The sequence below is a fragment of the Ochotona curzoniae genome, unplaced genomic scaffold, assembly GCF_017591425.1.
Source record: "Ochotona curzoniae isolate NIBS_2020 unplaced genomic scaffold, NIBS_Ocur_1.0 scaffold_4506, whole genome shotgun sequence".
Classification (NCBI taxonomy): domain Eukaryota; kingdom Metazoa; phylum Chordata; class Mammalia; order Lagomorpha; family Ochotonidae; genus Ochotona; species Ochotona curzoniae.
Window position 1 is genome coordinate 20,191,735 of NW_024467119.1, and position 13,196 is coordinate 20,204,930.

Sequence of the window (13,196 nt, forward strand, 5' to 3'; positions counted from 1 at the left end):
CGATGCCCAGCAACAAGCCGGAATGTGTTCATGGAGTTCACAGCTCAGCTGCGAAACCCCTGGGGCTGGTGCCAGGAGTCTCCTGTGTGCATGTGCCGTTCAGCAATGCTGGCTGCTGCAGGTGCTTCAAGCACTTGGAGCCAGTCACGGGGTAGGGCTTCCTGGATCAGCTAGAAAGCCTTCTCCTGCTTCTTGTTACACTCTAGCCTGGCAACCACTCATGTTGCTAAAGAAATGAGCTGAGACAGCATATTTAAAAGTGGCTGTGTAATCACTTCTCAGCCCTTTGGTTAAGATCGAGTGTAAGTCTGTCCCCTGAAATCCAACAAGAAGTGCATGCAGTACACCATTATATAGTGCCTCCAACAACCACAGGTAACAGATGCAAGTAACCTGAGAGACCAGATAATAATATAGTATTAGTTCTTACTTTTAGAATTTTTGTTAATATAAAGAGATGGGCCCAGTGCAGTAGCTTAGCAGCTGAAGTTCTTGCCTTGCATATGCTGGGATCCCATATGGGTACCAATTCGTGTCCTGGCAGCCCCACTTCCCATTCCAGCTCCTTGCCTGTGGCCTGGGAAAGCAGTCCAGGATGATCCAAAGCCTTGGAACCCTGCACCTGCATGGGAGACCTGGAAGAGATTCCTGGCTCCTGGCTTTGGATTGGCGCAGCTCTGGCCATTGCAGCCACTTGGAGAGTAAATCAAAGAACGAAAGATGTTTCTCTGTCTCTCCTCCTCTCTGTGTATCTGACTTTCCAATAAAAATGAATGAACTGTAAAAAAAAAAAAAAGTAACATGGAAAAAAGGAGGAGGATAAGAAGTAAGGTAGAAGACTCCCCACACCTGGCCCTCCTTGTGGTTTTACTTAGGCCTATCCTGGCCAATCTGGCTTATGCTCTCCAAGACTGTAGCTTCAAGCTCATAAACAAGAAAGGAAACCAAGAGTCTCTGGGCACGTCCCTGCTGCAGTTTTGGTCCTATATCCAGGGACATCATCACTCCTGAGTCATTAGGTTACTCACCTATTTATTCATAACTATGCATTTTGAAGCTACGCTGTGCTCGGCTCTGGGGCAGTTGGTAAGACACTCTCTCAGGAGCTTCTGTGTTAGGGGAGGGTGCGTGGCAGTAGTCACGGGCAATAACATGCTGAATGGGCTGCAAGTGCAGCGGATAACGGACCCGCTGGGAGCGGAAGCGAGAGCATGGTTGGGCTAGGGAGGATAATTCTGATCCCCTTCCCTCCAGGAACAGCGTGTCCCACATGGGAACGCTGCACTTGCCACCTCTAATACAGCGACTGGAATGGTCTCTCCTTCTGTGCAAGGTTGGCATGCTGGGGAGGGCCTGGCCTGACTTGGTCACAGTCGGTGTGTCAGGCAGTGTCTGCTAGCTCCCTGCCCTGGATGTTTCCCAACACTGCTCTAAAGTGACTCCTGCTTCTCCTCCCCTATCCCCCTGCATGTCCCTCCTTCCACTTTAAAGCTTAGTCCCCCTCAGAACCAATGACAACCTGCTTGGAAGTCAAAACTCTGGGCCCCGCTCCAGATCTACTCACTACTTCATTCTTCTTTCCTTTACCACTCATTCATTCATCTCCTCTTTATTCCTATTCCTATTTCTAGCCCGTTGTCTGTCAAAAATACTCCCTTTAATGTGTGGATATTTTGTAAGCTCAAGTAACTCCAAAGTCTATGCTAACTCAGCATTGGTATTCATTAGATGCAGTTCTTCACTAGCCTGAGATTTTTCTGGGTTTGGCACAACATGTGATTTTCATTGGGACATTTGGGGCAATATGCTATGAGAGACTGATTTTATTTAAGTTTTAAAAATATATTTATTTACTCATTTGAAAGGCCAAATGGTAGAGAGAAAGAGAGAGATCTTCAATCCCCAAGAGATGTTTCACTCCTCAAGTGACAGCAAGGGTCAGGGCTGGGTCAGACTCAAGCCAGGGGTCAGGAATTTCTTCTGGGTCTCCCACATGGGTGTAGGAGCCATTTTCTGCTGTTTTCTCAGGCACATTATTAGTTGGGAGCTGGATCAGAAGCAGAGCAGCTGAGGCATGAACCCATATGGGATGCCAGTGTGGCAGGTGTTGAATTAACCCAGTGTATCACGACAACTATACCTCTTTTTTCCCTTGGATTTGTTTATTTTTATTGGATACGCAGATATACAGAGTGAAGAAGCCACAGAGAGAAAGATCTTTCGTCTGCTGGTTCACTCCCCAAGCCGATCCTAAGATAGGAGCCAGGAGCTTCCTGCACATCTCCCACATGGGTGCAGGGTCCCGAGGCTTTGGGTAATCCTTGACTGCTTTCCCAGGTCACAAGCAGGAAGCTGGATGGGAAGCAGGGCCACTAGGATTAGAACCAGTGCCTATATGGGATCCTGGTGCATGCAAGGTGAGGACTTTAGACACTAGGCTACTGTGCTGGGTCCAAGGATTGTTCTTAAATATCCATGTTTCTTTGAAGACATAGTAGTGTTGTTCTGAGTGTGTACAGAATGATAGTTTACAAAAATGTTATTGTAGTATGCATTTTTTCTTTGTATCCACCATTATGTTTAAGGTTCAGTCACATTGCTGTGTGCATACCTGGCTCATTGTAAGCATGCCATCCCCCACAGTTTGCTTAGCTATTTCTCTACCATGGACAGTCAGGTGGCCTTGAACTTGCCATTTGTCCCAATAACCCTTCAGAGTTTTGTTCAGGGAAGTGGGATTGCTTGCCTCATAAAGCACATAAATTCTTCATTTCACCAAATTCTTTTGGATTATGCCTGTTCTTTCTCTCAATCATCATACCATCTTTACGTTCTGATAATCACTTCTATGGAGAACATAAAATGGAACATTACTGTTTGAAGGTGCAGTTGTCTGGTGACCAAGTGAGTTGCAACATTTCTGTATCCACTTGATTCAGCCAAAGGTTGCTGTGAGAGCCTGCTGTGTCCCTGGCATTACTCCAGTCACCAAAGAGAGAGCCTGCCTGGAACACTTTGATTTTCGGATCTAATGTCACTTTCTTGTTACTTTGTAAGACTTTGTTGCATAGCTAGATATTAGACCCATGGCACTTGTAGACAACATGGACGTTCTCCTGTCCCTTTGTGGTCCGGTCCTGCCTGGGAACACTGGGCACAGTCCCCTCCCTGGGTGACTTCTTATTAAAATAACCCTATTTTGATGAAATCAAACCCACTTCTTGCTCACAGTGTTAGACACTGCCACGGTGGTAATTCATTGAATTTTGTTTTGCTAGCACTGCAGCTTTTTTTCACATTTAGGATGTAGAGTCTGTCTGCAAACCACCTCTTATGTGATGCAAAACTGTAATATAACCTTATTTGTTTTTTTCTATATGATGAATTCATCTTTCCAATGCAGACTTTTCTAAAAGTTTCATCATTTAGCAAAACAGATGTCAGCTTGGAGTCTATTCTGGAACCAGGATGAGTCAGAGGTTTGCAAATAGTTGCAGTCAGAAAATGTCTCTGTGAAACCAGACCCAGGGCAGTTCCAATGTCACCACTCTACACAGTGCCAGAGCTGACGACTGGTTAATGCCATGAGGTGACCCAGGAACAGCAGCTGATGGCAATGGACAGGTGCTGGTGGCTAGCAGGACCTGGCCCCAGCAGGACGAATTACAAATTACAAATCAAGAGTATTCTGAAATTCACAGTAAATCTTGGAACTCTCTTGCAAGCACTCTCTAATAGTTGCACAATTTTAGAAAATTTAGCAAACACAAATTCAGAATGTATGCACTCTAAATTTTGCACAAATAGGCTTCAGTGTAGCTAAGCTGTCAGGGCATGGCTTATGGGATCGGGATTTGGAGTTCAAAGCGCAGCTCGGTCACTCAGTAGCTGCCTGACCTTGGGCAGATTACTTCTCTCAAAAAACACATACAGGAGATAATCCCACCAAACGCTCATCCTGGAGCGTTGGTACTCAACAAACACAAACAATGAAAAGAAGGCTAGCTAGATGACAGACTTGGTGTTCTGAGGAACACAGAGAGTGAACAAGCTCTGACTCTCAAAGGGAGGATGAAAATAATCACAGTGTAAGAGATAACCTTGATTTTCGTCTCTAAGAATGTCACATTATATATCCAGAGTTTAAAGGGAAGGATAGCCTGACAACCCAAGAAATGGGAGTTGGGGCATGGGGCAGGAAGTGGGATTGCAGAATGAGGACAAGTTTCATGGGATGAAGTGGCTTTAGGGAACATTTTGAAAAATAATGAAAGCTCTGGCAGGAAAATTCCACTTTAGCTGGAGTGCAGTGAACTGGTGTATTAGTCTGCTTTTGGCTATTATAACAAAATACCGAAGGCCAGGAAGCTTTATAAAGAAAAGAGGTTTGTCTTGGCTCCTGGTTGGGGAGTTGTGAGATCAAGGGGCCACATCTGGTTTTCTTGTTGACAGAGTTCCAGAGCTTCTGAAATCCAGATCCTGCACAACTGCCTCTTCCATGCTAACCTCACCATCAACTCAAAGCTGTGTAGAATCAGAAGTGAAAGATCCCTGGGTGTGTGATTGGCATCTCAAGGTGGGTAGTCTTGTGGAACGCAGCCCTTTAACTTGTAGGAACTGACCCTAACTCCAGGTCAACAACATCAGCACTGGCCTAAACTAAAGGACAACCAGACAAGGTCTGTGGAGAACTGTTGTGGAAACATTGCAGAGTTTCTCAAATCAGAGCATGCTCACCTGGTAAGCCAATTCTAGCAAGCCAGTCACAAACATCAGGCTTGTAAAGAGAGAGGGGTGAATGGAGATGAGACAAGAGTTGAACTTGCAATCATATGGAATTTATTCATGGAATAAGTTCGCAGTGGTGGCTAACTGCCGGCAAGCACACTGAGCAAGCAGGTGACAGAGAGCCCAGCCCTCCAGCAGGTTGGGTCTTAGGTAGCTTCAGGTAGTCCTGGGGATCCAGGAGGGAGAGCAGTGGGCAGAGCTGATCTGGTTTGCACAAGCTTTTTGCAGGCGGACCTTTCTCTCTGCATGCTAGAAAAGAAACCAGAGGGTGGGGTGTGGGAAGAATACAAGGTGTGGGACTGAATTTGTGGAGAAAGAATTCAGGGACTCAGGAGTCCCTAGGGGTTTGGGGTCTGCTCTCAGGCAAGGGGTCCAAATAGCTCTGAAGCTCCTGGCCTTGCTCTGTTGGGGCTGGTAGAAGAAAGTATGTTTTTATTGTGAAGTTCAGAGCCAAGAGCCAAGCAACATTGTTGACTGCATTAGGACAAAGATATTTATAGGTTGGAGATGGTTTTGAGAAGTACATGTTGAGGTCACATGAGGGTCTCAGGTTGGTCTGTGGTGCTTGTGGCCCTGCCTGGAGTGGTCCACATTAGCACATTGTGTTTTAGGAATTTTGATGATGACAAAGTGGGTGTTTGTCAGTCAGGTGGGAGATGCTTCTTGGCCAGGTTCTGGACCTCCAGGAGACACACTCAAAATAAGAACAAATGCTGAGCTGTTCTCTAAGGGGGAGGCCAATGCTGCACCATGCCCTCAGTGCAATGAGTAGCTCTTAGGAGAAGGTTGATTTGCAATCTCAGAAGTAGAGTAGGAAGCAAAGCTAAAGGAGGAAGCAAGGAGGGGGGCTATTAGGACTTGCTGGAGTCTAGTGTCCATATCAAAAGGCACCGTGGAAGGTTTTAAAACCTGCCCCTCTACAGATTTCAGTGGGCAGAAGTGGCATATTGAGAATAGCAACCCAAGTGCCTCTTGTCCCTTTCCTGGTCAGCCCGGAGCTCTGTGGCCTCATCTACCTGTGTCCAGATGCTTACAGCTGCTGCCACTTCACCTGGGCATCTCCACCTACAACCAGCCCAAAAACACAGCCTTGAATGGGGCAGCTCCTCTGTCTGCCAGGTTAAATTCAACCCTCAGCCATCAAAGTCTTCAGGACTGAATCCTAACTGTGAAGTATTAAGAGGGTGGAAATGTACCCTGGCTGTAGCGTTGAGGGGTATACTCACACGGTCAGAATAAGTCCACACCTCTAAAATCCATCTGCCAGGAGCATACGATTCTGGCGTATAAACAACCCTACAAGTGTAGGGACCCAAACCCTGCTGAATCCACAATAATGACAGTCTTTGGCTAAGTCATTCAGGTGAAGTCCCCATGACGGAATCCTGACAGTTTCAATGTAGACCCAGCAGTGGGAGAGACACACAGGCCGACACGTACACTCCCTGACTCTTGCCATGTGATGCCCTGGGCTGACCTGGGTCTCTGAGAGGAGGAAGCTATCAGCAGAGTCTCTGCCCAGTGCAGCTCCAGAATCATGAGCCCAGGTACACTTTGCTTTGTAAAATAAAACCTGTCGGGGCCCAGCACTATGGCTCAGTGGCTAAATCTTTGCATGTGCCGGCATCCCATATGGGCATCGGTTTGTGTCCCAGCTGCTCAATTTCCCATCCAAATCCTTGTTTATGGCCTAAGAAAGCAGTGGAGGACAGCCCAAAGCCTTAGGACTGAGTATCTGCATTGGGAGACCTGGAAGAAACTCCTGGCTTCAGATCTGCTCAGCTCTGGCCATTGTGGTCACTTGGGGAGTGAACCAGTGTACAGAAGCTCTTTATTTGTCTCTTCTCTGTACATCTGCCTCTTTAATTAAAGAAATATACATTTAAAATAAATAAATAAAAGCAATAGAAGATGGCCCAAGTGCTTGGGCCCCTGGAGTCCTGTGGGAGACACAGAAGAAGCTCCTAGCTTCAGCCTGGTCCAGCCCTGACCGGTGTGGCCATTTGGGGAGTGAACCAGTGGAGGACGGCCCAAGGCCTTGAGTCCCTACACCCACACAGGAACTCAGGAGAACCTCCAGGCTCCTGGCTTTGGACTGGCGCAGTTTCAGTCATTGGGGCCTTTAGGGAATGATCCAACAGATAAAAGTTCTCTCTTTTAGCCTCTCCTTTCATTCTGTAACTCTTTCAAATACAATATCTATAATAAATTTTGTAAAAGTAAAATAATTTTTTTTTACGATTTAAGCCCATCCTATGACCTCAAGTTTTACTGTGACAAAATAGAATAAAATTTTCATAGAATTCTGTTAAACATAAGATCTAAAAGTTTACTATTTAAGAAACAGTGGGTATTACAGTCTATAAGATAATGTTTCATAAGGTTATATGACTTTTTTAAAAGCATAGGTTTACTATCATTTCCATCCTTTCATTCAATCTGGATCTTCACTCTGTTGATATCAGGAGTTGGGGACATGAATTTGTGCTCACTCAGGGAGTAAAGGACAGCGGTCCTGGGTCTCAACAGCCTAATCTGCCACCCTGTGGAACAGACATATCATATGGGCACCAGTTTATGCCCTGGTTCCTCCACATCCAGCTCCCTGCTTGTGGCCTGGAAGGACAGTAGAGGACGGCCCAAGGCTTTGGGTCCCTGCACCCATGTGGGAGACCTGGAAGAAGCTCCTGGCTCTGGATTGACTAGCTCTGGCCAATGCGACCATTTGGGGAGTGAACCAATTCATGAAGGGTTTTCCTCTCTCTGCTTCTCTCTGTAAATCTGCCTTTCTAAATGAATGAATGAATGAATCAATCAATCAATTCTGTGCCAAGAGCTGCAGAGCAGAGGTGCCTGCATCAAGGAAGCTGACCTGCGGTAGGTGGGGAGCTGGAGATGGCATCCGAGAGGTGGCGAAGGTGGGTCCCACAGGGTGGGGAGAGTTTGGGCTGGGAGCCGTAGAGCAGCGGGCAGGCCTTGAGCACGGAGGCCCGTCGCAGCACTGGACTGTTGCTGTCAAGCTCGCTCTGGCTGCTGCTCTCAAGGCAGCCTGCAAGTACTCATTGTGTTTGGAGCAGCCAGAAAGATACACTCGCTGTTTCCTGAGCTGGGAAAGCCCAATAGCTAACAGGTTTAAGCACTGTAGGAGCCTCTCTGCCTTGAGACTGTAGGAGTTGCCACTTGCCTCCCACGCACAAGCCAGACCTCTCAGTAATCCACAGACCCAGCCATGCACCTTGCCAGGGGCCTCTGTCACCCTCCATTTCCAGCAAGGGACACACTGGGATGATTTATCCCACCAGAGGGAGACCTGTTGAAGATGACCCCAAGGTGTTTTTTGTTGTTGTTTTTGTTTTTTTGCCGAGGGGTGGCGTTTCGCAGTTGGATGTGGCGGGCGGATGGGCAGTCACGCTCCTGTTTTAGGGCTGGTCTGAAGGGGGACGATCACCTGCTAGGTTGAGGTGTGTGCTAACGAGGTATTCTAGGAAACCCAATCAGGAGTCAGCAATGCTTGACCATAGGGCGTTCAGTACAGAGCGTGATCCACCAGGTCCATGGCTGACAGGAGGTTGGGTTTACCACCTGGTCTTTTGGCTCTTCCTCGGGGCTCCAGAAGGGTTCCTTCCTGCACTTCCTTCCCGCTCTGTGGTCCCCGGGAGTATTTATTTATCAACACTGTTTTTATTCATCCCCTTCCTTGGAGCTTGAACCGGGTTATCAGCCCACTCAGCTCTCTGGGCGCAGGTGTATCAACATCCAAGAGGGCGAGGACAAGGAAGACCTGGATGGCCTCGGCCGGGTGCTTTGCAGCAGGTGGAAGCTGGGGAGGCCAGGCGCGGATGGGGATCACCCGCAGCCCGTGCCCCCAGGGCGGTGGCGGGGCGGGGCAGGGGCGGGACAGGGCTGCGTGCGTCCGCCCAGGAGCGGGCTGGGCGCGGGGCGGCTCCTCGCGGGCCGTAAAAGGCCCGGGCTGCCCGGGGAGGTGTGGCCCTTCCCGCGGGAGTCCCGCGCCGCCGCCCGCAGTCGTCTCCCACAGCCGCGGCCTCTCAGCAATGGGCGCCGTCTGGTCGGCCCTGCTGGTCGGAGGGAGTCTGGCCGGGGCCCTTTTCGTGTGGTTACTGCGGGGCGGCCCCGGGGACGCGGGGATCAGCAAGGGCGCGGAGCCGGATAAGGAGGCCCCTGCTAGGGAGGCTGCGACTCCCGGAGGCCGTCCGGGAGGCGGCGACGACAGCGGCGGCCTGAGCCCTGGCCCTGGCAAGCGGGAGCTGGACAGTAAAGCAGGTATTTCCCGGGTCTGCAGGGGTCCTTGAACTTTCCCGGGGAAGACGGGGTGGGGGTAGGAGAACGGGGAGGGAAAATAGGGGCGGACGAGGGAAGAGGACGGAGAGGAAGAACTGCACCTGGAGCTTTCCTGGCGACCCATCCCCGCGGGACCCTCTCCAAACCTCTGGTTGTTCCTGCAGCTGGCTGGGCTCAAGGCTTCCCAATGGGGTGCTTGGAGCGGGTGGGACGCATGGCTGATCCCCCTCCCCGCTGGCGCCATGCCACGCTGGCCTCTGCCTCCCTGGCCCTCCTGCCTCTCCTCTTGGAGGCGCTGGGCACAATGAGAGGGCCTCATCCCCTGCCTTGGGAAAGACAGGTTCAGCAGGATTATAAGGAGCCCCTACCCTCTTCAGCCTCCACCCAAGCGGAGACCTTTTCTCAGTCCCAGTCCTTCATCCTGGAGACCTCACCCCCACACCCCCGCACCCCTACGGGAGCAGCTGAGTCGGTGGCGGGGGTTGGGGGTGGGGGGTGGGACGACCGAGCTGTGTGCGTCCTGCTTGTCTGGGACAGACGAGAGTCAGGGTGGACTTTGGCTCTGGGTTGTTTCCGGGTGTCCCCTTCAGGAACCAGGGTACACTTGCAGCGCAGCCCCTCACCGAACCCAACCTTTAATGGCGCGCTGGGATTCTGTTCAGTAGAATTGACATTCATGGTGACACATGCATTTTGGAAGACTGCAGGGCAGGCCCGGAGGGATTCTTGGCAGGAAGCCTTGCCTGCCAACATGCTCCCTGGCCAGCTGCCCAGCCTTCCGGGGCGCTGGGCCTGCAGCCTCCTGGGGAAGTGACACCTGTGAGCTTCTTTCAGCCGGCTCGTGTGTCTCGCTCCCACGGTGGGGATGAAGAGACTTGATGTTATCTTTTCTGAAGGTGGCAGATTTGGGAATTCGGAGTTGCATTTGCTCACTTGTCACTTCCAGCCCCACCACTGAAGAGGGAGGAAATAAAAGAGGCCACCCTCTCCCTCTTCCTGATTGAGTGATTTGAGAGATTGCAACCTTGCAGGGAGCTCTTGGGACTGTGGATTCGGTGGCTGGAGGGAGCTGACTGTGTCCTGTTGAGAACATGGGCACTGTGTGCAATGGGAGGGGATGCACAAACTCCTAGGATGCACTGCTCGGGCACCAGATCTTACTGATCCGCCCTGGGTCTATGTGTGCCCACCCCTGCCCTGCCCACCTTGAAAAGAGCAGCTTCTTATCTTGAGAGGAGAGAGTGCTTGCATACCCTGGGTCACTCTCTAAATGCCCACAAGTCCCAGTGAGGGTGAGTAAAGCCGGGAAGGTGGAAACTCCATTCAGGCCTCCCTTATAGTGGCAAAGGACCCACACTGCCTGCTTCACAGTTTCTGTGAGGAAGCTGCTAGCCAGGGGTGTGAGCTGAGACTGACAAGAGAGGTAGGCGTCTTAACTGCGTGCCCAACACTTGCCTCTAGGTGATGTGTTTCAATGGTAGCAGCCAAGTAGTCTGACTTGGCCACTCACCCTCGTGGTCCTGACCATGGGAGACTGAGGACTGTGGCAGGCTGTGCCTTTACAGCTTGCCACTCTATTGATACTTTTGCACTGGTATGCTGACATCCCTGGCTGTGCACGTTAACAGTGCTTGTACATATGTATTCTTGGAGCAAAGAGTATACAAGGGCTTTAAGTTCTGCATATTAGTAGGGGGAAAACTGCCGGGAGCAGCAACGCCTTGGGCAACATGTCATCTCTGCCTGACTATATGTAAGCTGTTGCCTAATCCTGTTATATTTTGTTTGTTTCTTAGAGCAATATCAAGAAAGCAACGGAAGGTTGATTTCTGAAACCAAAGACCTTGGCCACCTGCAGGAGGCAGCATGGCGACAGCAGAACGCTAAAGGAGGTGTCCGCACTGGCTCCCGGGAGCCTGTTCCTTCTGCGAATGGCAGCTCCGGGAGCCATTCGGGAAGTCAAAGTCTGGAATCTCCTAGAGGAGAATGGCGATTTCAGCATGAACGAGAGGTGCTGGCTAAAGCCGGGCAGCAGCTGCCTTCTAGCAAGACACCTGTGGACAGCACAGAAGTGGGTGTTGCCCAGCTGGACAGTCAGGGTGCTGCTGACCAGGATTGGGAAATGGTGTCCAGGCACTCATCTTGGGGGGACATTGGTTTGGGAGGTAACCTAGAGCAGGGAACAGAGGGTGGCTGGAACTTTGTGGAAGCAGGAGGTCGAGAAACAGATGTGAAACCAGGCAGAGTGGTGGCCACATCAGCAGAGGCCCAGCAAGTTAGCATCAGGTTCCAGGTGCATTATGTGACGGGCACTGATGTCGAGTTCATTGCGGTGACTGGAGACCATGAGCATCTCGGCAGGTGGAACACTTACATCCCGCTCCGCTGTAACAAGGATGGCCTCTGGTCTCACTCTGTTCTCCTGCCGGCAGATACCGTGGTGCAGTGGAAGTTTGTGTTGGTGGAGAATGGGGGAGTCACTCGCTGGGAAGAATGCAGCAATAGGGTCCTAAAGACTGGCCGTGGGGATCAAGTGGTTCACGGGTGGTGGGGAATTCCCTGATGGAGTCTGCTGAGTGTGAGACACTTCAGCTGCTGCAGCTGGAGGTAAAGTTAAGACAGTGGACTGGGTAGCACACTGAAGATCCTAAAAGTGGCATGACTCCAGACTTAGCCAATGGAGCTGTTTCAGACTTGCTAGTGACTTGAGTCTAATGTTGTGGTGGTGGTGATGATGCTTCCGGTGAAGCTGGACTTTTCCCCAATGACAATGATGGATTTGTGCTGATCCATCATTACTTTGGGCCTTGATCCTATTTGGGGAGTGACCCCTTAAGCTTCTTGAACTGTGGAGCACAAAACCTGACCCATGGCAGAGTTCCAGTTTCGGCCGTAAGTGATTCTCAGACCACAGAGCCAAAGAATCACAGTCAGAAATAGCTGCCTTTCTATTGGTCCGACTGAGCAAGTGCTCCTTATGATGGGCACATTTCAGGTATAGTTACCGCCCCACTGTTAGCAGGACCAGGAGACATGACTAGGGAGGGGACAGGTGTGGCTGGGATGTACCCAGCTTTTCTGTTTGATTGTGCCGGGGCAGTTTTAATGACAGCGAGTGGGTCCTTAACTTACTGGTCTGTTGATGGCCTGGAGACGACAGTTACATCCATCATGGGAGCAGCCCACAGGAATGGGGACTTGAACGGGGTTAGGACATGGGCTGAGCAGATGGGGGTAGGCTAAGGGCCAGGTTATTGCAAGGAAGGCCTTACAAGACAGCCTCTGTCCACTGTGCCTCTCTCCCCCAAGGCCCTCCAGCAACTGTTTCACCAGTCACCGCCCTCCCTCTCCTTTTATAGCAGTAGTTATCTTAGCTAGTGCATTGATACAGGACAGAAATACAACCTGGCCTGGAGAAGAAATAAGCATATTTAAATTATTGTAAGTGAATAAATAATAAAGCCCAAGTTTAATATCTTTATTAAATGTCTTAATTATCTGTCTGAATCTTAGTAACACAAAGGCCTAAATGTAAAATATTTTCCTGCGTTTACAACAGACATGTAGAGAAAGGTAAACAACAAAAAGCATAGAAGACATGAAAGATGTATTTTTCTCTTCCCTTTGGAGAAAAAGTTTAGAATACTTAAATGTTTCCTTTACTTGGAAGGAAACTGAGCATGCTTGATTTCTTTTTATAATTTACTTGAAAGGCAAATTGACAGAGAATGGGAGTGAGAAACAGAGAGAAATCTTGCATCTGCTGGTTCACTCCCCAGATGGCCTCCATGGCTAGTTCTGGGATAGGCTGACACCAGGAGCTGAGTTCCATCCTAGACTCCAGTGTGTGCTTGAAGAGGCCCAGGCACTTGGCCATCTTGCACTGCTGGAGTGCATTAGCACCGAGCTAGATTAGAAGCAGAGTAAATCGGACTCAAACCTGGCACTCCAATAGGGATGCTGGAGTCATAGGTAGCAGCTTAACCCACTAAGCCACATTTTTTTTCTCTTTGAGTAAGAGAAAGAACACAGGAGGAGGTGGGGGCTAAGTGCTCCTATCTGCTGGCTAATATCCCAAATATTTCCAAAGGCCAGGAGCTGGCAGGAAC

The 13,196-nt window shown here is 49.9% G+C and overlaps 1 protein-coding gene across 1 annotated transcript; it reads left to right on the forward strand.

The window, feature by feature from the left end:
• The first annotated feature begins 8,840 nt into the window (after positions 1-8,840).
• STBD1 (starch binding domain 1) lies at positions 8,841-12,546 on the forward strand. The gene is made up of 2 exons (XM_040967145.1): positions 8,841-9,069; positions 10,884-12,546. The coding sequence occupies exons 1-2, from the start codon at positions 8,841-8,843 to the stop codon at positions 11,648-11,650; spliced, it is 996 nt and encodes a 331-aa protein (XP_040823079.1). The 3' UTR covers positions 11,651-12,546.
• The last annotated feature ends 650 nt before the right edge of the window (positions 12,547-13,196 follow it).

What these genes read in the sequence shown, in the direction of transcription:
- STBD1 (XM_040967145.1), top strand. Translation starts at nt 8,841, where the DNA reads ATGGGCGCCGTCTGGTCGGCCCTGCTGGTCGGAGGGAGTCTGGCCGGG. An exon ending in GGAGCTGGACAGTAAAGCAG is followed by an intron (nt 9,070 to 10,883) that starts GTATTTCCCGGG and finishes TTTGTTTCTTAG; the next exon opens with AGCAATATCAAGAAAGCAAC.